Here is a 23,757-nt window from a genome sequence, read left to right on the forward strand (position 1 = left end):
TGCTCTATATAGTGTTTTGTTCTGTTTTTGTTTTTGAGAGAGGTCTCGCTGTGTTGCCCAGGCTGTAGTGCAGTAGCTGTTCACAGGCATGATTGCAGCTCAGTGTAGCCTCAAACTACTGGCCGCAAGTGATCCTCCCACTTCAACCTCCCTAGCAGCTGAGACACACACCACTTCACCCAGTCCTACGCAGTGTTTGGCTCATTTGAAAAAATTGTTTGCCAACATTTACGGATTATGACATTTCTTTCGTGTGTGTGTGTGTGTGTGTGTGTGTGTGTGTATTAGATGGAGTTTCACTGTGTTGCCCAGGCTGGAGTGCAGTGGCATGATCTTGGCTCACTACTAAAAACTTCACCTCCTGGTTTCAAGCGATTCTTATGCCTTAGCTTCCCAAGTAGCTGGGATTACAAGCATGCACCACCACGCTAATTTTTTTTGTATTTCTTTTTTTTTTTTTTTGAGACGGAGTCTCGCTCTGTCGCCCAGGCTGGAGTGCAGTGGCCGGATCTCAGCTCACTGCAATCTCCACCTCGCGGTTTCACGCCATTCTCCTGCCTCAGCCTCCCGAGCAGCTGGGACTACAGGCGCCCGCCACCTCGCCCGGCTAGTTTTTTGTATTTTTTAGAGAGACGGGGTTTCACCGTGTTAGCCAGGATGATCTCGATCTCCTGACCTTGTGATCCACCTGTCTCGGCCTCCCAAAGTGCTGGGATTACAGGCTTGAGCCACCGCGCCCGGCCAATTTTTGTATTTCTAGTAGAGAAAGGGTTTCATCATATTGGCCATGCAGGTTTCGACCTCCTGACCTCATGATCCGCCCGCCTCAGCCTCCCAAAGTGCTGGGATTACAGGTGTGAGCCACCACGCCCTGCCAGATTATTTCTACACAAGGTTGTATGTTGTTACTTTTGAAAAATTGTTAGCTAAGGTGACATTGGGCCACAGTCTCGTATGTCCAGAATCAGCAGGAGCTGAGTCACAGTGACCCCCAGCAGATGAGGCAGGCACTGTCCAGCTGAACCCAGCCCCCACCATGTTCTAATGTCTTCCTCCAGGGCCCCACTAAACCTATTCCCATTGACCAAAAGCATCTGAGATGTGGATCCCTAAGCAGACCTCCATGAAGTTCAGCTTCTTCATCTTTTTTTACATTTTTTCTGAGACAGGGTCTTGCTCTGAGTGCAGTGATGTGATCACAGCTCACTGAAGCCTCGACCTCCTGGGCTCAAGTGATCCTCCCGCCTCAGTCTCACGTTTAGCTGGGACTACAAGCGTGCGCCATCACACTCAGCTTATTTATTTATTTAGCTAGAGACAGGCTCTTCCTGTGTTGCCCAGGCTAGTCTCGAACTCCTGGGCTCAAGCCATCTGCCTGCCTTAACTTCCCAAAGGGCTGGGATTACAGGCGTGAGCCACCGCTCCCAACCTACTTCATCTTAAAAAAAAAAAGAGGATGGCACCTATCTCTCCGCAGTCCTGCAGCGCTATGGGAGGACGGCTGCTAAGGGTTTAGAACAGCGCCCGCTGTAAGTGAGAGCTGCTGTGACTGCTAACAACAGCAACAGTGGAAGCATCCAAGGTAACATTCCTTTGCCTGCTGACACCCCTCTCCCCCGCCACCAGCCCCCAGTCACCCCACAACAACATATCTCAAAATATATCTCAAGTCAAATCCTTGAAACAGACGAGTAAGAGATCTGGAGAGACAACCTGCGGGCAGCCTCCCTAAAATCACACTTTCTTGCAACAGCTACCCCACACCCTGCTGAGTCTCAGAGGCAGCCTCCGTCCTTCAGAAACCAATCAGAAATGGCTAGAGCCGTGTTCTGAAATCAGACCTTAATTAAATATGTGGTTCACATACAAAACCCTAATCCTCCCAGTTTCCTCGAGAGCTCACAAAGCTGCACACAGTGGGCACAGCTCACACAGGGGCCCGGCCTCGCCTGCAACACTATCTCCTGTGTAGTTTTTGAAACTTCAGACTCCCTGACCCCTGGGGCTGGACTCTCAGTTTTATAAAGCATTCTAGGCACTGGTCATTGCGACAGGAACAGATTTTAGGACTCACTACTGCAGATTAGGTGGGGAGAAAGCCTCTTAAACTGGGAAATGCCTGTCTCCCTCTGAGAGGCAGCAGTGGCTCCTAAAAGAGGCTCTTTATGTTTATGTCTTCGCATTGCCACTAGGTCAGCATAGAGCTGTGGGCTTTTTCTTTGAGCCTCAGTTTCTTTTTTACTTTTTTTTTTTTTTCAGACCGGGTCTTACTCCGTGACCCAGGCTGGAATGCAGTGGCACCATCTCGGCTCACTGCAACCTCCATCTCCCAAGTTCAAGCGATTCTCCTGCCTCGGCCTCCCAAGTAGCTGGGATTACAGGTGCCCACCACCATCTCTGGCTAATTTTTGTATTTTTAGTATAGACAGGGTTTCACCATGTTAGCAGGCTGGTCTCAAACTCCTGACCTCAGGTGATCCGCCCACCCCAGCCTCCCAAAGTGCTGGAATTATAGGCGTGAGCCACCGTGCCCAGCTTGAGCCTCAGTTTCTGATTCCACAATAATTCATCTATTCACTCATGTATTCACTCGATTGAATTGTTGAGGCTTCAATTGCCAACTACATGCCCTTGACCTCCAGGACAGACTGGGTCTCTGAACTCTAAACCGTCATGCATAACTGTCCCTTAAACATCTTTACTGAGGCTGAGCAGGGGTTCTCCAGCAGAGATGGAAAAGATGGGGTGCAGGCAGAGGAGATGACACAGCTCAGCTTCCAAGCTTGAGAAAGCAGAGGCTGCTTGGAGAACAAGTTGCTGCACACGATGAAGAGGAGTTGGGACTGCGTGGCTGGGCAAGGACTTTGGGTGCCACGACAAAGGGTTGAGATTTATCCCGCAGGAAACTGGAAGTCAGTGAATACTGCTATGGCCGTCGTCCAGTGGAGGAGATGGGAAGGAGGGATGATGAGAGACATTGAGGAGGGTGAGTTGGCAGAACGCTGTGTTTGTGTGTGGTTACAACCCCAACTCCATGCATGGAGCAGGACGGGTAGTGAGGCTGGAACACTGGACCAGAACCGCTTGATGGAGGGCCTTGGACTCAGAGGCTTGCTTCTCTCAAGGAGAAATCATTCCAACCCTTGCTTCCTGGCTATCCCTCCTGCTGGTGGCACCAATTGTCGTGACCATTTCTTCTAGTATATTTGTCCCTAGAGGCTAGAGAAGGATCAAGAGATGATCCATTTCCAAGATCAAGTCCAAACCCCTTGGTAACAAAGGCTGGCAGAGGGAAAAGTGAGCAGAGCAGCACCGGGCTTCCAGCCTCCCCGTGCCACGTCCTCTCAGCTCCTCCACCACACAAGGCTTTGGTCTGATCAGACCCAAGGGAAAGAGACAAGGGCACTCCGAGGTTTTCATCTTCCTACCCAAGTGAGCCTGAAAGACCACAGAGACATAGACACAGAAAGCCTGCCTTTCTCCTGCCAGCCGAGAAGCAGGAAGCCACAGACAGGACCATCCCCTCGGCACCTCCCACCTCCCTTCTCCCTGCACAGCAGAGAGGAAAGCAAAGCTGGTTCCGTGGGTGTGAACAGGAAGCGCAAGAAGCCCCAGCTCTGGCTGTTCCCAGCACAGGGCCAGACCAGGCAGGGTTCCCCAGGCAGGGCAGAGGAGGCAGCGGCGAGTGGGGTGTCGAGGACAGAGACTCAGCCTCCAGTCAACACAGGGAAAGAGCCAGAGTCCTTCTCCTGCTGTGAAAAGAAAGGATTCTTGGCTTCTTAGGGCTTCATGTCATGGATGTCTTTTTTTTGTTTTGTTTTGTTTTGTTTTGTTTTGTTTTGTTTTGTTTTGTTTTGTTTTGTTTTGAGACGGAGTCTCGCTCTGTCGCCCAAGCTGGAGAGCAGTGGCCGGATCTCAGCTCACTGCAAGCTCCGCCTCCCGGGTTCACGCCATTCTCCTGCCTCAGCCTCCCGAGTAGCTGGGACTACAGGCGCCCGCCACCTCGCCCGGCTAGTTTTTTGTATTTTTAGTAGAGACAGGGTTTCACCGTGTTAGCTAGGTTGGTCTCGATCTCCTGACCTCGCGATCCACCCGTCTCGGCCTCACAAAGTGCTGGGATTACAGGCTTGAGGCACCGTGCCCGGCCATGGATGTCTTAACATACAGTTTTCACATTCTGCCAGTGAACTGGTCAGAACCCTTCTCCAATAGGGGCCAGGATGTAGGCTTGGAGTGGAAGACAAGGACGTGCTGTGTGCTGATCCAGGTGGGTGAGAGATGGAAAGCCCTCAGGGCAGGGTCTCTCTCCTACTCACCACCTGGCCAATTGCTTGGCAACATCTTGCTTTTAAAATTTTATTTATTTATTTATTTATTTTTATAGAAACGTGGTCTCACTATGTTGATCAGGCTGGTCTCAAACTCCCAGCCTCAAGCAATCCTCCTGCCTTGGCCTCCCAAAGTGCTGGGATTACAGGCATGCACCACCATGCCCAGCCAACACCTTGCTTCTTGCCACCTGACTTGCTGCACAGCTTCTTTTTTTTTTGAGACGGAGTCTCGCTCTGTCGCCCAGGCTGGAGTGCAGTGGCCAGATCTCAGCTCACGGCAAGCTCCGCCTCCCGGGTTTACGCCATTCTCCTGCCTCAGCCTCCCGAGTAGCTGTGACTACAGGCGCCAGCCACCTCACCCGGCTAGCTTTTTTTTGTATTTTTTAGTAGAGACAGGGTTTCACCGTGTTAGCCAGGATGGTCTCGAACTCCTGACCTCGTGATCCGCCCGTCTCGGCCTCCCAAAGTGCTGGGATTACAGGCTTGAGCCACCGCGCCCAGCCTGCTGCACAGCTTCTTACAGATACCCACAAACAGCTCAGTCCCTACCCGCAAAGCCCACACCACTCCCTCAACTCACTGCTGCAGAAGCCTCCTCCTTGTGTGCCTCCCTGAGCCCTGCCCCTCCACTTCACCTTAATGAAATCCAGCTGTCCCTCTGTGACCCCACACCCCACTGCTGAACACCAGGCCACACCCTTCCACTTCCCCCAAGGCAGACTGGGGTCATCTCACTCTGGGCGCTCCAGCTTCACTAGTAGAGCAGCACCGTATACCAGATACAGATGCAAGCCACAAGTGCAAACACATGTATCATTTAAATTGTTCTAATAGCCACGTTAAAAAGTGACTCAACAGTGAGAAGATGCCATGGTTTGGATGTGGTTTGTTCCTACCAAAACTCATGTTGAAATGTAATTGCCAATATAATGGCGTTGACAGGTGGGGGACCTTTCAGGGGTGTTTGGATCATGAGGGATCTGCCTTCATGACAGGATATTCAAGCAGAGTCCCACAGAAGCGAGTTCTCACTCTCTTGGGTCTGGATCAGTTACCTTTAGAGTTGGGTTGTCAGCAAGCAAGGTCACGCCTCATGGTTTCCCCCTTTCCCCCATGCACCTGGTCCGCCTTCCATTTCTCTGCCATGTTTTGATGCAGCACAAAGCCCTCACCAGAAGCTGCCAGATGCAGCTGTCCAATCTTGAACTTCCCAGCCTGCAGAACCATGAGCTAAATAAACCGCTTTTCTTTAAAAAGTATCGAGTCTCAGATAGTAAAACAACAGAAAGTGAACTAAGACAAAGTGAAAAAAGTAAAATAAAAAATAAAAATAAAAAACTAGGGGGTGAAGTTAATTTTAGTAATATATTTTACTTATTCTGAGATATCCAAAATATAATAAACAAAAAGTTATTGGGAGGCCAGGCGTGGTGGCTCAAGCCTGTAATCCCAGCACTTTGGGAGGCCGAGACGGGCGGATCACGAGGTCAGGAGATCGAGACCATCCTGGCTAACACTGTGAAACCCCGTCTCTACTAAAAAATACAAAAAACTAGCCGGGCGAGGTGGCGTGCGCCTGTAGTCCCAGCTACTCAGGAGGCTGAGGCAGGAGAATGGCGTAAACCCGGGAGGCGGAGCTTGCAGTGAGCTGAGATCCGGCCACTGCACTCCAGCCCGGGCAACAGAGCAAGACTCCGTCTCAAAAAAAAAAAAAAAAGTTATTGGGATATTTTGCTTTTTTCTTTTTCTTTTTTTTTTTTTTTTTAAGACAGAGTCTTGCTCAGTCACCCAGTCTGGAGTGCAGTGGTGCGATCTCAGCTCACTGCAAGCTCCGCCTCCCGGGTTCCCGCCATTCTCCTGCCTCAGCCTCCCGAGTAGCTGGGACTACAGGTGCCCGCCGCCACGCCCGGCTAATTTTTTGCTCTTTTAGTAGAGATGGGGTTTCACTGTGTTAGCCAGGATGGTCTCGATCTCCTGACCTCGTGATCCGCCCGCCTCGGCCTCCCAGAGTGCTGGGATTACAGGCGTGAGCCACCGCGCCCGGCGATAGTTTGCTTTTTATACTGTCTTCAAAATCTAGTGTGTATTTTACAGCTAAGCATTTTTTTTTTTTTTTTTTTTTTTTTTTTTTTTTTTGAGACAGTCTCGCTCTGCCGCCCAAGCTGGAGGTGCAGGGGCACAATCTCGGCTCACTGCAATCTCCACCTCCCGGGTTCACACCATTCTCCTGCCTCAGCCTCCCCAACAGGTGGGACTACAGGCACCCACCACCACACCCGGCTAATTTTTTGTATTTTTTTTAGTAGAGACGGGGTTTCACCTTGTTAGCCAGAATGGTCTCGATCTCCTGTCCCTGTGATCCACCCACCTTGGCCTCCCAAAGTGCTGGGATTACAAGAGTGAGTCATCGCGCCCGCCCACACCTAAGCATATTTTAATCCAGTACAGCCACATTCCTTTCTCTCTTCCTCCCTCCCTTCCCTCCTCCCTCCCTTCCCTCCTCCCTCCCTTCCCTCCTTCCTCCCTTCCCTTTCTTCCTTTCTCCCTTTCTCCCTTTCTCCCTCCCTCCCTCTCTCTTTCTTCCTTTCTTTTTCTTTCTTTCGTTTCTTTTTCTTTCGTTTTCTTCCTTTCTTCTTTCTTATGTTCTTTCCTTCTTTCTTTCTCTTCTTTCTTTCTTTCTCTTTTTCTTTTCTCTGTTTCTCCTTCTCCTCCTCCTCCTCCTCCTCCTCCTCCTCCTCCTCCTCCTCCTCCCTCTCTCTCTGTCTCTCTTTTTCTTTCTTTCCCTGTCACCCAGGTTTGGGATGCAGTGTTGAAATCATAGTTCACTGTAACTTGAAACTCCTGGGTTCAAGCAGTCCTCCCACGTTAACCTCCAAAAGTGCTGAGATTACAGGTGTGAGCCATCGTGAGTGTCCCTGGCCACATTTCAAGTACTCAGTAGCTGCAGGTAGCCAGTGGCTACTATGATGAACAGGACAGATCTAGACCAGGGCTTGGCAAACTATTGCCCATAGCCCAAATTTTGCTTACTGCTTGATTTTATACGATCCCTGAACAAAGAATGGTTTTTACATTTTTAATTCATTGAAAAAAAAATCAGGCTGAGTGCAGTAACTCATGCCTGTAGTCCCAGCACTTTGGGAGGCCAAGGCAGGCAGATCACTTGAGATCAGGAGTTCAAGACCAGCCTGGCCAATATGGTGAAACCCCATCTCTACTAAAAATACAAAAAAATTTAGCCGAGTGTGGTGGCACGTGCCTGTAATTCCAGCTACTTGCGAGGCTGGGGCAGGAGAATCGCTTGAACCTGGGAGGCAGAGGTTGCAGTGAGCTGAGATCACAGCCTGGGCAACAGAGCTAGACTCTATCTCAAAAATAAAGAAATAAATAATCAAAATAATAATATTTCATAACACATAAAAATTGTATGAAACTCCACTTTCAGCATCCATAAATTAACTTTTACATTCTGTCAATAACAATCCCCCCAAATTATGGAAGTTTATTTCTTGTTATGTACTTACCTACTTAATACCCTCGATTTTGCCTGTTGGCCCAAAGCATAAAATATTTATTCTATCCAGGCATGGTGGCTCATTTCTGTAATCCCAGCAGTTTGGGAGGCCAAAGCAGGTGGATCACTTGAGGTCAGGAGTTCGAGACCAACCTGGCTAACATGATGAAACCCCATCTCTACAAAAAATTCAAAAAATTACCCAGGCATAGTGGCACATGCCTGTAATCTCAGCTACTCGGGAGGCTGAAGCACAAGAATTGCTTGAGCCTGGGATGTGGAGGTTACAGTAAGCCAAGATAGCATCATTGCACTCCAGCCTGGGCAACAAGAGTGAAACTCTGTCTCAAAAATAAAATAAATTATTTTAAAAATAAATAAATAAAATAGAAATCATAAGACACAAAACAGACTTCTTTTTTTTTTTTTTTTTTTTTTTTTTGTTTCACTCTTGTTGCCCAGGCTGGAGTACAATGGCATGATCTCGGCTCATTGCAACCTCTGGCTCCCGGGTTCAAGTGATTCTCCTGCCTCAGCCTCCTGCGTAGCTGGGACTACAGGTGCCCACCACCACATCCAGCTAATTTTTTTGTATTTCTAGTAGAGACGGGGTTTCACTATGTTGGCCAGGCTGGTCTCAAACTCTTGACCTCTTGATCTCAGGTGATCCACCCACCTCAGCCTCCCAAAGTTCTGAGATTACAGGCGTGAGCCACCGTGCCCGGCTCAAAACAGACTTTTTATAGCAATAAGATGCCAAATTTCTACCCGACTCTGGTACAACATCACATAACAGATAGCAGACCCTGAAGGAAATCAAAATATTTTACCCCAAAATATATTTATTTGACAATATTTTGAAATGGTCCTGCAAAGCTGTCTCCTATGGGGGAAATTTGCATCTCTAGAGAATTTCCATTAATGTAGCCAGGACTTTCTCAGATTTAGGAGACATTCAGCGAGAGTCTGAAACCTTTGAAGGTCTGAAAAGAGACATTCACTGTCTATTCTCAGGGTTGCTACATGGAGGCCATCTACATAACAGGAACCTCAGCTTCCACACCCCCTTTATCTTAACCATTTCTTCCCGCTGACTTCAACTCTTTTTTTTTTTTTTTTTTTGAGACGGAATCTTGCTCTGATGCCCAGGCTGGAGTGCAGTGCACCCTCCACCTCCCCGGTTTCAAACAATTCTCCTGCCTTAGCCTCCAGAGTAGCTGAGACTACAGATGCCTGCCACCACACCCAGTTAATTTTTGTAGTTTTAGTAGAGACGGGGTTTCACCATATTGGCCAGGCCAAACTCCTGACCTCGTGATCTGCCTTCCACGGCCTCCCAAACTGCTGGGATTACAGGCGTGAGCCCCCATGCCTGGCTTGACTTCAACTCTTTATTTTATTTTATCTTATTATTATTATTTTTTTTGGAGATGGAATTTCATTCTTGTCGCCTAGGCTGGAGTGCAATGGTGCGATCTTGGCTCACTGCAACCTCTGCCTCCCAGGTTCAGGCGATTCTCCTGCCTCAGCCTCCAGAGTAGCTAGGACTACAGATGCCCACCACCATGCCCGGCTAATTTTTGTATTTTTAGTAGAGATGGGGTTTCACCATATTGGCCAGTCTGGTCTCGAACTCCTGACATCAAGTGATCCATCCACAATGGCCTCCCAAAGTGCTGGGATTACAGGTGTAAGCTACTGCACCTGGCCTATTTTATTTTACTTTATTTTTGAGACAGGGTCTCATTCTGTCCCCCAAGTTGGAATGCAGCACTACAGTCATGGCTCACCATAGGCTCCACGTCCCAGGATGAAGTAACCCTCCCGCCTCAGCCTCCCGAGTAGCTGGGACTACGAGTACGTATCACTATGCTCAATTAATTTAAAATTTTTTTTTTTTTTTTTTTTTTTTTTTTTTTTTTTTTTGAGACGGAGTCTCGCTCTGTCGCCCAAGCTGGAGTGCAGTGGCCGGATCTCAGCTCACTGCAAGCTCCGCCTCCCGGGTTCACCCCATTCTCCTGCCTCAGCCTCCCGAGCAGCTGGGACTACAGGCGCCCGCCACCTCGCCCGGCTAGTTTTTTGTACTTTTTAGTAGAGACGGGGTTTCACCGTGTTAGCCAGGATGGTCTCGATCTCCTGACCTTGTGATCCGCCCGTCTCGGCCTCCCAAAGTGCTGGGATTACAGGCTTGAGCCACCGCGCCCGGCCTTTAAAATTTTTTTGTAGACACCGGTCTCACTGTGGTACCCAGGCTTGTCTAAAACTCCTGGGATCAAGCCATCCTCCTCAGCCTCTCAAAGTGCTGGGATTACAGACGTGAGTCATTGTACCCAGCCACTTCAACTCTTTAGACACAGCTTAACTTTTTCAACCAATTGCCAATCAGAAAATCTTTGAATCACCTATGACCTGTAAAGTCCCTGGAGTTGTCCTGCCCTTAGAGGCCGAACCGATGTGCACCTTCCATGTATTGATTGATGTATTTGCTTGTAACCTCTGTCTCCCTAAAACGTATAAAGCCAAACTGTAACCCAACCATCTCAGGCACACTTTCTAAGGATCTCTTGAGACTGTACCCCAGGCCATGGTCACTCACATCAGCTGAGAATAAACTTCTTTAAATATTTTACAGAGTTTTGTTGGTTTTGTTAACACAGACCATTCACCTGGCCCCTTAACTCCAATGGAAACTCCAGATTTGCCTTTGGAATCAGGAGGCTGAACTTTCTGACTTCCCAACTCTGGGATTTAGAACAAGTCACTTTCCCTATTGAAACCTCTGTTTTCTTCATCTGGGAATGGGGCAGGCACTCATGTAGGTTTGAGGAAGCCACCAGGGCTGGTTGCTCTTCACTTGTGTCCAGCATTCTATCCACCTCCCTGGCATGGCACCACCTCCCCCTGCAGCACTGGCCCATCTAGGGTTCCTCACACCTACGTATCTGGCCCTGATGCTCCTCACCAATCTCTACCCCCATGTAACAAAGGTGGAGCCCCGCATGGTGGTGACTCCTACATTACTCTGGCAGCACAGACCTCCATCTGCCTGGAACAGCCTCCCACCTTCCTCATCGAGTCCTGTTTTCTTGCAGGAAGACACCCACACGCCCCAGCCATCCCATCCCCGAGGACTGGCCAAGCAGTTCCAGCACTCCTCTCGGGTGGTCTTGGTGTGTGCCCTTCTCCAGTTCCCCCCGGTCTGGGCCTGGGTCAGCCCTTTACACACACAGAGTTCCCAAAACGTAGCTTCCAGATGGCCTGGTGAGGCTAGGCTGCAGGCCAAATTTCCAGGACCGTGCCCCGCTTCTCCACTCCATCCCCCAAGGACAAAAGCCTCCTCAATTCCAATATCCTAATCCTGCGGCCCCGTCTCCACAGATCCTCCCGGCAGAGAATCTCTGCCCATCCTGCCCAGGCCCTCTGCTTGCTTCTGCCTTCCCAGACCAGCTGCAGTCATCACTCCACCCAGCCATGGTCATTTTCACCATATTGGCCAGGCTGGTCTCGAACTCCTGACCTCGTGATCCGCCCACCTCAGCCTCCCAAAGCACTGGGATTACAGGCGTGAGCCACCGTGCCTGGCTTGACTTCAACTCTTTATTTTATTATTTTTTTGGAGAATTATTTCTTGTCGCCCAGGCTGGAGTGCAATGGTACACTCTTGGCTCACTGCAACCTCTGCCTCCTGGGTTCAAGCAATTCTCCATTTCAGCCTCCCGAAAAGCTGGGATTACAGGTGTGTGCCATGTGTGCCACCACACCTAGCTAAATTTTATATTATTAGTAGAGATGGGGTTTCACCATGTTGGCCAGGTTGGTCTCAAACTCCTGACCTCAAGTTATCCACCCACCTCAGCCTCCCAAAGTGCTGGGATTATAAGTGTAAGCCAGCGAGCCTGGCCTATTTTATTTTATTATTTTATTTTTGTGCCTGGTTGCAAATTTACATTGGACTGGTTAGGCTCAAGCACCTGGCACACACATTTTCCTTTGTCAGGTCCTGCACATAAACCTTTGCTCCTGGGGAAGTGGTCCTTCTAAAACGGACCTTGGTTTTGGCTGCCAGATGAGAATTGCTTCCAGCAATGAAGAATGCTGTCCAAGGAGTTCAAGACCACCCTGAGCAACACAGTGAAAACGTGTCTCTAAAAAAAATTTTTTTAGGCCAGAGGCGGTGGCTCACGCCTGTAATCCTAGCACTTTGGGAGGCCAAGGCAGGCGGATCACCTGAGGTCAGGAGTTCGAGACCAGCCTGGCCAACATGGTGAAACCCTGTCTCTACTAAAAATACAAAAATTAGCCGGGCGTGGTGGCAGGCGCCTGTAATCCCAGCTACTTGGGAGGCTGAGGCAGGAGAATTGCTTCAACCCAGGAGGTGGAGGTTGCAGTGAGCCGAGATCACGCCACCGCACTTCAGCCTGGGCAACAGAGCCAGACTCCGGCTAAAAAAAAATTACAAAAATTACCGGGTGTGGTGGCGAGCGCCTATAATCCAGCTACTCAGGAGGCTGAGGCAGGAGAATCGCTTAAACCCGGGAGGCGGAGCTTGCAGTGAGCCGAGATCGCGCCACTGTGCTCCACCCTGCGCGACAGAGCGAGACTCTGTCTCCAAAAAAATAGAGAGAGAGAGTGGGGGAGGGGTGCGGAGGATGGAGGCGGCAGTGTCGGCTGCAACGGTTGGGCTGCGCGTGAGAAGCTGGCGGTGCACGGGTAAGGCTGGCGGCGGCCGGGCCATGGCGGGAGACCTCCTCCTCCGGGCTCCCTGAAGTCCCGGGAGCAGCGACCCATGGGATCGTCGAGCAGCCGGGTACTGCGCCAGCCGAGGCGAGCCCTTGCCCAGCAGAAGCAGGGTGCCAGGGCGGGGGGCTCGGCCGGGAGGCCGGACCCTGGAGACCCTGCGGCGGGCTACGGCGGCTTCTGTTACTGCCCGGGCAGTCACAAGAGCAGCGGGGCCTTCCGCTACTGTCGCCCTGACTCGGAGAGAGACGAGGATGAGGAGGAGAGGGACGAGCAGCAGCCGCTCCTCCACATCCCTGCAAGAAAAAAATTCAGGAGTACATCCAAATATATTTATCAAACATTATTTTTGAATGGTGAAAACAGTGACATTAAGATTTGTGCTCTAGGAGAAGAATGGCGATTACACAAAATATATTTATGTCAATCTGGCTACTTTTCTAGTATGTTCAGTGGTTCTTGGAAAGAATCCAGCATGAATATTATTGAACTGGAGATTCCTGACCAGAACATTGATGTAGAAGCGCTGCAGGTTGCGTTTGGTTCACTGTATCGAGATGACGTGTTGATAAAGCCCAGTCGAGTTGTTGCCATTTTGGCAGCAGCTTGTATGCTGCAGTTGGATGGTTTAATACAGCAGTGTGGTGAGACGATGAAGGAGACAATTACTGTGAAAACTGTGTGTGGCTATTACACATCAGTAGGGACCTATGGATTAGATTCCGTAAAGAAAAAGTGCCTTGAATGGCTTCTAAACAATTTGATGACTCACCAGAGTGTTAAACTTTTTAAAGAACTCAGTATAAATGTCATGAAACAGCTCATTGGTTCATCTAACTTATTTGTGATGCAAGTGGAGATGGATGTATACACCGCTCTAAAAAGGTGGATGTTTCTTCAACTTGTGCCTTCTTGGAATGGATCTTTAAAACAGCTTTTGACAGAAACAGATGTCTGGTTTTCCAAACAGAGAAAAGATTTTGAAGGTATGACCTTTCTTGAAACGGAACAAGGAAAACCATTTGTGTCAGTATTCAGACATTTAAGGTTACAATATATTATCAGTGACCTGGCTTCTGCAAGAATTATTGAACAAGATGCTATAGTACCTTCAGAATGGCTGTCTTCTGTGTATAAACAGCAGTGGTTTGCTATGCTGTGGGCCGAACAAGACAGTGAGGTAGGGCCTCAAGAAATCGATAAAGAAGAACTAGAGGGAAATAGCATGAGGTGTGGTAGAAAGCTTGCCAAAGACGGTGAATACTGCTGGTGTTGGACGGGTTTTAACTTCGGCTTTGACCTACTTGTAACTTACACCAATCGATGCATCATTTTCAAACGCAATACACTGAATCAGCCATGTAGCGGGTCTGTCAGTTTACAGCCTCAAAGGAGCGTAGCATTTAGATTACGTTTGGCTTCTTTTGATAGTAGTGGAAAACTAATATGTAGTAGAACAACTGGCTGTCAAATACTTATACTTAAAAAGGATCAGGAACAAGTGGTGATGAATTTGGACAGCAGGTTTCTGACCTTCCCTTTATATATCTGCTGTAACTTCTTGTATATATCGCCAGAGAAAAGAATTGAAAATAATCGTCACCCAGAAAATCCAGAAAACTGAAGATCTCATCGGTTGGGAACAGTAGCACTTTGAAAACTTTTAAGGCCAGCTTTAATTTAATGGCCCTACTGATATTCACATCTAAGGTGACTAACGATGGTAAAGGCCTTATGAACTGTACAGACAATACAGAAGATTATTCTTATCCTCATTGCATTTCTCTGCACATATGAACAAAACATTTTAAAGCCAAGAAAATATCTGTCGAACCATTTCTGTTAGTACAATGTCAACTCATGCTTTTAATTTAGCATCAGCAGAAAATTACTATAGGTAAATCTCACATTTATCTGCAACAAAATATAGATTTAATTTTTAGCTTAAACTTTGTTTCTACCTTATGTTAGTGGACCTCAGTTATCCATCAGTAAATTTATTTGTATTTGGCTAAAATAATCTAAAAGAATAATTTGGATGGCCAATTAGAAATGCTGTTTTGAGTGGGTGCATTTAAAGCTTTCTTTTAATATTTTAAACCGGCTTATTATGATTCCTCCTTTTAGTCTGATATCTTTCCAGTTCATACTTGTTTTTAATCATTAAATGCTTTCTTCCTGGTTTTGGAGACTAAGCTGAGAAACTTTTTTTAAACTTAAGCATTGTCATGCTATTTTTTTAAATTTGGCCTTCCTAGGATTTTAAGAAAAATGAAAGTTAGCTTCACACCTTCAAATGATCTTGAATGAGTGAAAAATCAGTTTGATTCCAAGGATATTTCTTGCCTTACATGGTCTTTTCTTTGACAGTCTGTACACCTTTATTATTAGTTTTTGAATTATTTATGTACCAGATATTATACTTTTAAACATTAATATTCTCTGATCTTTAGAATTATTTATGTTCAAATTTTAGTTGGGAGTTTTGTTTCCTACTTAAGCTCAGGACTTTATACCCTTTGAGTTGAGTGCCTTTGAGTGACACATGCTAACAGAAATGTCATAGTAAATATAAATAAGGTCAGAGGATCTAATATAGAAGCTGATGAAGCATTCATGTAAAAATGGAACTCATTTTTGTCAAAATTGAGATGTATACTTGTCATGATTTAGATGTGTTGACCTTTTGTGTTTATTGCTGTTTTGAATATACCATGTTCATTTTCATATGCTGTTTTGAATATAGCCATGTTGTTATTGCTGTTTTGAATATAGCCATGTTCAGTTAGAGTAAGTACTTCTGTGGTTAATGTATATTTTTATTGTGGCTTTTAAAATGGGAATAATTTGCATGTATCTGTGCAAATAATAAATGCACATTTGGAAAAAGAATAAGTAAGCTCTTATATAAAATGGACCAAAAAAAACCCCTTAATTGAAACCAACATTTTTTTTCTTTCTAGTTAGAATTTTTTCCAACTCCTTTTAACTTTTGGAATTTACTAATAATTTTTTTCTTTCTTAATGATATGTCCATAGGTTCATAAATTGCTTTTTCTTTTAAAATTCATCCACTTGGTTTAACTTAAAGGAACTTTTTAAATACCTCACCCTTGACCCCCAGAGCTGGAATTTAAATGTTTCTAATACAGTGATTTGGCTGTTATCAAGAGGTTACATTTCAGCTGGGTGTCAGCCGGGCATGGTGGCTCACACATGTAAGCCCAGCACTTTGGGAGGCTGAGGCAGGTGGATCATTTGAGGTCAGGAGTTAAAGACCAGCTATGACCAACATGGTGAAACCCCATCTCTACTAAAAATACAAAATAAAAATAAGCTGGGCATGGTGGCATATGCCTATGATCTCAACTACTCAGGAGGCTGAGGCAGGAGAATCACTTGAACCCGGGAGGCAGAGGTTGCAGTGAGCGGAGATCGCACCATTGCACTCCAGCCTGGATGACAGAGAGAGACTCCCTCTCAAAAAAAAAAAAAAAAAAAAAAAAGAGGTTACATTACTTCTTTTCATATTTGACTAGATTAGGCCTCTTTCACGGGAAGCTGTTGTTTTCTTTCCGTCTCATTACTGTATAAAAGATTCCTGACCCTTTTTGTATTGAAAAATATAGAAATACCAAACTTCAATTATTTGGATAATTAACTTTTTGAAAATCTTGGAAGGAAAGATAGTGTTTGAGTATATTAATGAATAAAGTTAACTGTTTCATTACACTTATATAAGTTAACTGGCCAAATTGGAATTCTATGTGGTTTCATCCACTGCTTCTGTCCTGGCCAAGTTGCTTATGTCATCCATAGACAGGATAATTATTTCTTCAATCACAAGTAGGTTAATGTTCTTAGTTGAGAAGTTGATCATTGTCAGTTAGTAATTCACATGGGTAGTAAAGATGTGCTTTTGTTTTCTTACCAAATACTTTTAAGTGTTTGTGTAGTATGTTCTTTTCAATTGAAATATTTTCAATAGGCTGGGCGCAGTGGCTCACGCCTGTAATCCCAGCACTTTGGGAGGCCAAGGCAGGCAGATCAGGAGATTGAGACCATCCTGGCTAACACAGTGAAACCCCATCTCTACTAAAAATACAAAAAAATCAGCCAGGCGTAGTGGCGGGCGCCTGTAGTCCCAGCTACTCGGGAGGCTGAGGCAGGAGAATGGCGTGAACCTGGGAGGTGGAGCTTGCAGTGAGCCGAGATCACACCACTGCACTCCCGCCTGGGCAACAGAGTGAGACTCTGTCTCAAACGAACAAACAAACAAAGGAATATTTTCAATAAAGTGTTAACAGTGTAAGTTAAACTATTGTATAAACTATGGTTTATGGAAAAAAATTTTTTTTTTTTTTTTTGAGACGGAGTTTCACTCTGTCGCCCAGTCTGGAGTGCAGTGGCCGGATCTCAGCTCACTGCAAGCTCCGCCTCCTGGGTTTACGCCATTCTCCTGCCTCAGCCTCCGGAGTAGCTGGGACTACAGGCGCCCGCCACCTCGCCCGGCTAATTTTTTGTATTTTTTTTAGTAGAGACGGGGTTTCACCGTGTTAGCCAGGATGGTCTCGATCTCCTGACCTTGTGATCCGCCCGTCTCGGCCTCCCAAAGTGCTGGGATTACAGGCTTGAGCCACCACGCCCGGCCAAAAAATTATTATTATTATTATTTTTTTTTTTTTGAGACGGAGTCTCGCTGTGTCGCCCAGGCTGGAGTGCTGTGGCCGGATCTCAGCTCACTGCAAGCTCCGCCTCCCGGGTTCCCGCCATTCTCCCGCCTCAGCCTCCGAGTAGCTGGGACTACAGGCGCCCGCCACCTCGCCCGGCTAGTTTTTTGTATTTTTAGTAGAGACGGGGTTTCACCGTGTTAGCCAGGAGGGTCTCGATCTCCTGACCTCGTGATCCACCCGTCTCGGCCTCCCAAAGTGCTGGGATTACAGGCTTGAGCCACCGCGCCCGGCCCAAAAAATTTTTTTAGAAAATTACCTGGGCATGGTGGCACATACTTGCAGTCCCAGCTACTCTGGAGGGGAATCACTTGAGCCCAGGAGTTTGAAGCTGCAGTGATCTGTGATTGCACCACTACATTCCAGCCTGGGTGACAGAGGGAGACCCTGTCTTTAAAAAACAATTGTTTTTAAAAGAATGCTATTCAAGAAATGGGTTTCCAACAGGCACTCCTGGCCCCAATTAATGTTTCTCCATTTTGCCAAAAAAGTGAAAACTGGCCTCTCATGAGTGGGACCAGTGCTACGCTGACCTAAGTGTTGTGGGTGCAGCTGGCTGTGGCTGTGGCTGGAGTCATAGGCAGTACAGGAATTTACTGAGACCGTCATAGGTAAAGAATGGCAATTTTTTTTTTTTTTTGTAGATATGGTGGTGTTTCTGAGGCTGGTCTTGAACTCCTGGGCTCAAGTGATCCTCCCACCTTCACTTCCTAAAGTGTTGGGATAACAGGCATGGGCTACTGCGCTCAGCCTAGACATTGTACATTAATGGAATCATATAATATGTGGCCTTTTATGTCTGACTTCTTTCACGTCGCATAATGCTTTCAAGGTCAGCTACACTGCAGCACGTATTAGTGTCTCTTTCCTCTTCATTACCAAGGAATTTTCTATATACATATTTTTTTTTGCTGGTTCCCCCTCAGAAGATGATCCTTTTTTTTTTTTTTTTTTTTTTTTAGTTTAAGTGTAGACGTTTAGGCCAGCGTAGTGACTCACACCTATAAACCCAGCACTTTGCACTTTGACAGACTGAGGTGGGTAGATCATATGAGGTCAGGAGTTCGAGACCAGCCTGACCAACATGGTGAAACCCTGTCTCTACTAAAACTACAAAAAATTAGCCGGGTGTGGTCTTGGGCACCTGTAATCCCAGCTGCTTGGGAGCCTGAGGCTGGAGAATTGCTTGAACCCGGGAAGCAGAAGTTGCAGTGAGCTGAAATTGTGCCATTGCACTCCAGCCTGGGTGACAGAGCGAGACTCCGTCTCAAAAAAAAAAAAGAGAAAGAGAAAAAAGAGTGGAGGTTTAACAGGCAAAAGAAAGAGAAAGGAGAATAGCTCTCTCCTGCAGAGACACAGGGGCCCTGAGTGGCTCTTATGGTGAGGTGGTGAAATGCACCGGGTTTCACAGACAGCTTGAGGAGGTGGTGTCTGATTTACATAAGGCCCAAAGATTGGTTGGGCCAGGTGTGACGTTTATTGTCCACCCCACTGTAATCTTTTATTATGCAAACGAGCTTCCTACCTGGAGCGCACCTTTTCCCGTTCCCACAGCTGCCAGCATTCCCCCAGAGGATGAACCTTGAAATATGTTGGAACACACTGTAGTGCTTGGTCCTGGGTCTTCTGCCTTCTCTGTCTACATTCCGCCCCTAGGTGAGCTCATCCAGTTTCCTGGCATGAAATACCACCTTTATGCAAATGATTCAAATCTCTCCAATCTGGCCTTTTCTCCTGAGCTCCACAAATGGTCTTCCTCTCCACTTCCTGATACATTGTACTTAAAACCCTAGGAATCTCCAGAGACAAATGAGTGTCTTTTGTATGCTAATGAGATGACTGCTGGCTGGCGGACCCCTAGGTGGCTTCGGGTCACTGGAAAGACCAAGGCACCTTTTGAAGACTGGGATTTTCAGCTCCACGCCCCACCCCCAATCCCCCGCCCCGTCCCGCCCCCAACCTCCCAGGAAGGGAGAGGGGCTGACGGTTAAATCACTGGCCAGTGATTTAATCAATCATGCCTCCATTAAAACAAACAAACAAACACGGGATTCAGGGGGCTCCCAGATGGCTGAACACGTGGAGGTTACTGGAGCGTGGTGCACTCTTTTCTCCATACCTCACTCTATGCATCTCTTCTGTCTGGCCTGTGTGATATCCTTTATAGTAAATGGGTAAATGTGTTTCCCTGAGTTCTGGGAGCTTCTCTAGCAAATTAATAAAATCTAAGGAGGGGTCATGGGAACCCCAATGTATAGCCAGTTGGTCAGAAGTTCCAAAGGTCTGGGCCGGGCGCGGTGGCTCAAGCCTGTAATCCCAGCACTTTGGGAGGCCGAGACGGGCGGATCACGAGGTCAGGAGATCGAGACCATCCTGACTAACACAGTGAAACCCCGTCTCTACTAAAAATACAAAAAAAAACTAGCCGGGCGAGGTGGCGGGCGCCTGTAGTCCCAGCTACTCGGGAGGCTGAGGCGGGAGAATGGCGCAAACCCGGGAGGCGGAGCTTGCAGTGAGCTGAGATCTGGCCACTGCACTCCAGTCCGGGCGACAGAGCGAGACTTCGCCTCAAAAAAAAAAAAAAAAAAAAAAAAAAAAAGAAGTTCCAAAGGTCTGGACTTGCAGCTGACCTCTGAAGTGGGGGACACTCCTGTGGGACTGAGCCCTCAGTGTGTGGGATCTGACACTAACGTCAGGTAAACGGTGTCGGAGTTAAACTGAATTAGACGACACACAGCAGGTGTCTGACAGAGAATTGCTTGCTTGCTGTGTAGAGGGAAAATACGCACATCTGGGGTCACAGATGTGTTGACTGTTGAGAGAGACTAGGAAAAACACTGGCTTTTCCTACATCTCAGCAACAATCCAATAGCACATTAATATAATTTAAAATGATATTCACGTGGACTTATTCCAGAAAGGCAAGGATGGTTTAATATTAGAAACTCAATTAATATAATTCATTACATAAATAGATAAAACGAGAAAAGAAACCAGTCTTATCAATACCTACTAACAAGGCAGTTGATACATTTCAACATTTTTTTCTTCTTTCTTTTTATTTTTTTGAGACAAAGTCTCCCTCTGTCACCCAGGATGGAGTGCAGTGGCACGATATCATCTCACTGCAACTTCTACCTCCCCGGTTCAAGTGATTCTTGCGCCTCAGCCTCTCAAGTAGCTAGGATTACAGGCATGCACCACCACGCCCGGCTAATTTTTGTATTTTAGTAGAGGCAGGGTTTCACCATGTTGGCCAGGCTGGTCTCAAACTCCTGACCTCAGGTGATCCACCCACCTCAGGCTCCCAAAGTGCTGGGATTACAGGCGTGAGCCATCGTCTTTTTTCTTTCTGTGTTTTGTTTTGGAGACAGGGTCTCCATATGTTGCCCAGGCTGGATTCGAACTCCTGGGGACAAGCAATCCTCCCATCTCAGCCTCCCTGAGTAGCCAGGACTACAAGTACACATTGCCATGCCCAGCTCAACATATATTTTTATTTATAAACTTCACTGAAAAAAAATTTTTTAGAGACAGGGTCTCTGTCACGCTGGCTGGAGTGCAGTTGTAACTAAGTACCTCTATCTAAGGAATGATTTAACTATTTTTTTCTCTCCTGTTCTTGCTTCCCCTCTTCCCCGTTTCCTACTTAGCCTTTTAGAAATGCAAATATAGCCTTCTCCCTCCCCTTCACCAGACTCCCCCCAGGGAATGTTTATCTAACTATGGACTCCAAGACAGAACAAACCAAGGGTTAACAGTTGATATGCAAACTGAAGCGTGCCGGCTAAGGAACTCTCACCCTAGAGCAGGCTGCCTGAGAGACACCAGCTTCCCCACAAAGACGTCAGCAGTCACCAGCCCAACGGCCCAGCAGGGAAGGCACCAAGTTAACACAGAGACCCCCCATCTTGCTCACTTTCTCCCTTGCTTTTTAAAAGTGCCTGCTTTTTGCTCCAAAGGCCAAGTGGCACATTTAAAGGCAGGATGCTTGTGGTTCCTTTTCCCCTAAGCTATCTTCATAATAAATTACTGTCTTTCTTTTTTTTTGAGACGGAGTCTCAGTCTGTCGTCAGGGCTGGAGTGCAGTGGCGCGATCTGAGCTCACTGCAACCTCTGCCACCTGGGTTCACGCCATTCTCCTGCCTCAGCCTCCCGAGTAGCTGGAACTACAGGCGCCTGCCACCACGACCGGCTAATTTTTTGTTTTTTTAGTAGAGACGGGGTTTCACCATGTTAGCCAGGATGGTCTCAATCTCCTGACCTCGTGATCCGCTTCAGCCTCCCAAAGTGCTGGGATTACAGGAGTGAGCCACTGCACCTGGCCCATACATTACTTTCTTTCTATCAGACCTCCCTTTTGCTAATTGAACTCTGCATGCAGCAAGCAACTCACCTGCTATTGGGTTGCAATTCTGGTGGCCCGGACTGGGAAGTGCTGCGTGCTCTGCGTAGGCCTGTGCTTGACCACCTGCTTTTATTACTGGTGAGGACTAGGGTCACCTGTGAGCACCAGCTGCTCGTGGCTAGCAGACCCCACGGTGGGGATGTTAGGGAACTTCTCAGAAGCTGCCAAAAATGCTTTTGTTTGTGGGAAATCTCCCTTTTGCCTTCTGGCACAATGTTGGCTGCCATCAATGCTTCTCTGGTTCAAAGAAAGTGAACTTTCTTTGTTTACTTTTTTTTGGGGTGGGGGGAAGGGGAAGCCACCATCATTATGAGCTGGGTAACTTGGTCGGAAGTACACCTGACTGCCCACTGCCTTTTTTTCGGGTGTCACTGCTCTACTTAAGATTTGGCTGGGCGGGGCGCAGTGGCTCACACCTGTAATCCCATCACTTTGGGAGGCCAAGGTGGGCGGATCACCTAAGATCAGGAGTTGAGACCAGCCTGGCCAACATGGCAAAACCCTGCCTCTACTAAAAATACAAAAATTAGCCGGGCCTGGTGGTGGGCGCCTGTGATTCCAGCTACTTGGGAGGCTGAGGCCAGAGAATCGCTTGAACCTGGGAGGTGGAGGTTGCAGTGAGCCAAGATCATGCCATTGCACTCCAGCCTGGGCAGCAAGAGCGGAACTCCAACTCAAAAAAAAAAAAAAACAAACAAAAAAAAAAAAACCAAAAAAACCAGATTTAGCTGTTAGTGCTGGCATTTGAGTATTTGCATTTGTCTGCATGTAAGGCACCCTGAGAGCTCTACTTGGACGTGACTCAGCAGTCCGTGGAGTCATTTGCAACTGAGGAGGGAAATTCAAGACCCCTTTGATTGGGACTCCTTTGGAAGTACGGTTTGTTTGCACGTATGAATGTGTGACTTTGTGGATGGGCCATGATCCCTTCTTCAACAAACAGGAACAGTGTGGATAGCGACCCCACACTCTTTAGTGGCTGGAGGGTTTCCTTTCGGTTGCTTCATCTTTTTTCCTTCCCCTCCTTTCTTTCTCTCATCCCACTTGTAAAACCTGGCTCCTATATGGAAACCATCCAGGCTCTATCTTTCTCTATTTTGTTTTCTACCTGCTTTAAATGAGTGTGTATGTGTGTGTTTATGTGTATGTACAGGTATTTTGTTATGCGTTTTGGCCACAAAGTTTCAAATTGGCTTAAAGTTAAGGAGTACTCATAAATTAGGTAAAGTCTTTAATAAATAAACTGGCTTTAAAATTGTTGGCAAAATAATATTAGAAATGTCTTAACTGTCAACATACATTTTTGTTTGGATTCATTGATCAAGTGGTTTCATGTTTATCTCTGCCAGATATTATTAGCTGTAAAAATTTTGCATAAGAGTTATAAAACTATAATGCAAAATTTTGATCCAAACCGAATGATCTTTGTGAATTTTTTTTTTTTTTTTTTTTTTTTTTTTTTTTTTTTTTTGAGACGGAGTCTTGCTTTGTAGCCCAGGCTGGAGTGCAGTGGCCAGATCTCAGCTCACTGCAAGCTCCGCCTCCCGGGTTTACACCATTCTCCTGCCTCAGCCTCCCAAGTAGCTGGGACTACAGGCGCCCGCCACCTCGCCCGGCTAGATTTTTGTATTTTTTAGTAGAGACGGGGTTTCACCGTGTTAGCCAGGATGGTCTCGATCTCCTGACCTCGTGATCCGCCCGTCTCGGCCTCCCAAAGTGCTGGGATTACAGGCTTGAGCCACCGTGCCCGGCGTGAAATTTTTGATGAATAAGACATTTAATATTGTTTAATGAAAATAGTTAGGCTGTGCTCCTGCCTGTAATCTCAACACTTTGGGAGGTCAAGGTGGGAGGCTTGCTTGAGCCCAGGAGTTCAAGACCAGCCTGGGCAACATAGTGAGATCCCTTCTCTAAAAAAAGGAAAAGAAAAAGAATAAAACAGCTAGGCCGGGTTCGGTGGCTCATGCCTGTAATTCCAGCACTTTGGGAGGCTGAGATGGGAGGATCACCTGAGGTCAGGAGCTCAAGACCAGCCAG

At 47.1% G+C, this 23,757-nt stretch overlaps 1 protein-coding gene across 1 annotated transcript; it reads left to right on the forward strand.

Moving 5' to 3' along the window:
• Positions 1-12,507: 12,507 nt before the first annotated feature.
• GMCL2 (germ cell-less 2, spermatogenesis associated) lies at positions 12,508-15,416 on the forward strand. The gene has a single exon (XM_030926778.1). It carries the CDS (start codon positions 12,632-12,634, stop codon positions 14,204-14,206), a length of 1,575 nt encoding a protein of 524 aa, XP_030782638.1. The 5' UTR covers positions 12,508-12,631; the 3' UTR covers positions 14,207-15,416.
• Positions 15,417-23,757: the final 8,341 nt, after the last annotated feature.

This window comes from Rhinopithecus roxellana, chromosome 3 (genome assembly GCF_007565055.1).
Source record: "Rhinopithecus roxellana isolate Shanxi Qingling chromosome 3, ASM756505v1, whole genome shotgun sequence".
In the NCBI taxonomy this organism is placed as follows: Eukaryota; Metazoa; Chordata; class Mammalia; order Primates; family Cercopithecidae; genus Rhinopithecus; species Rhinopithecus roxellana.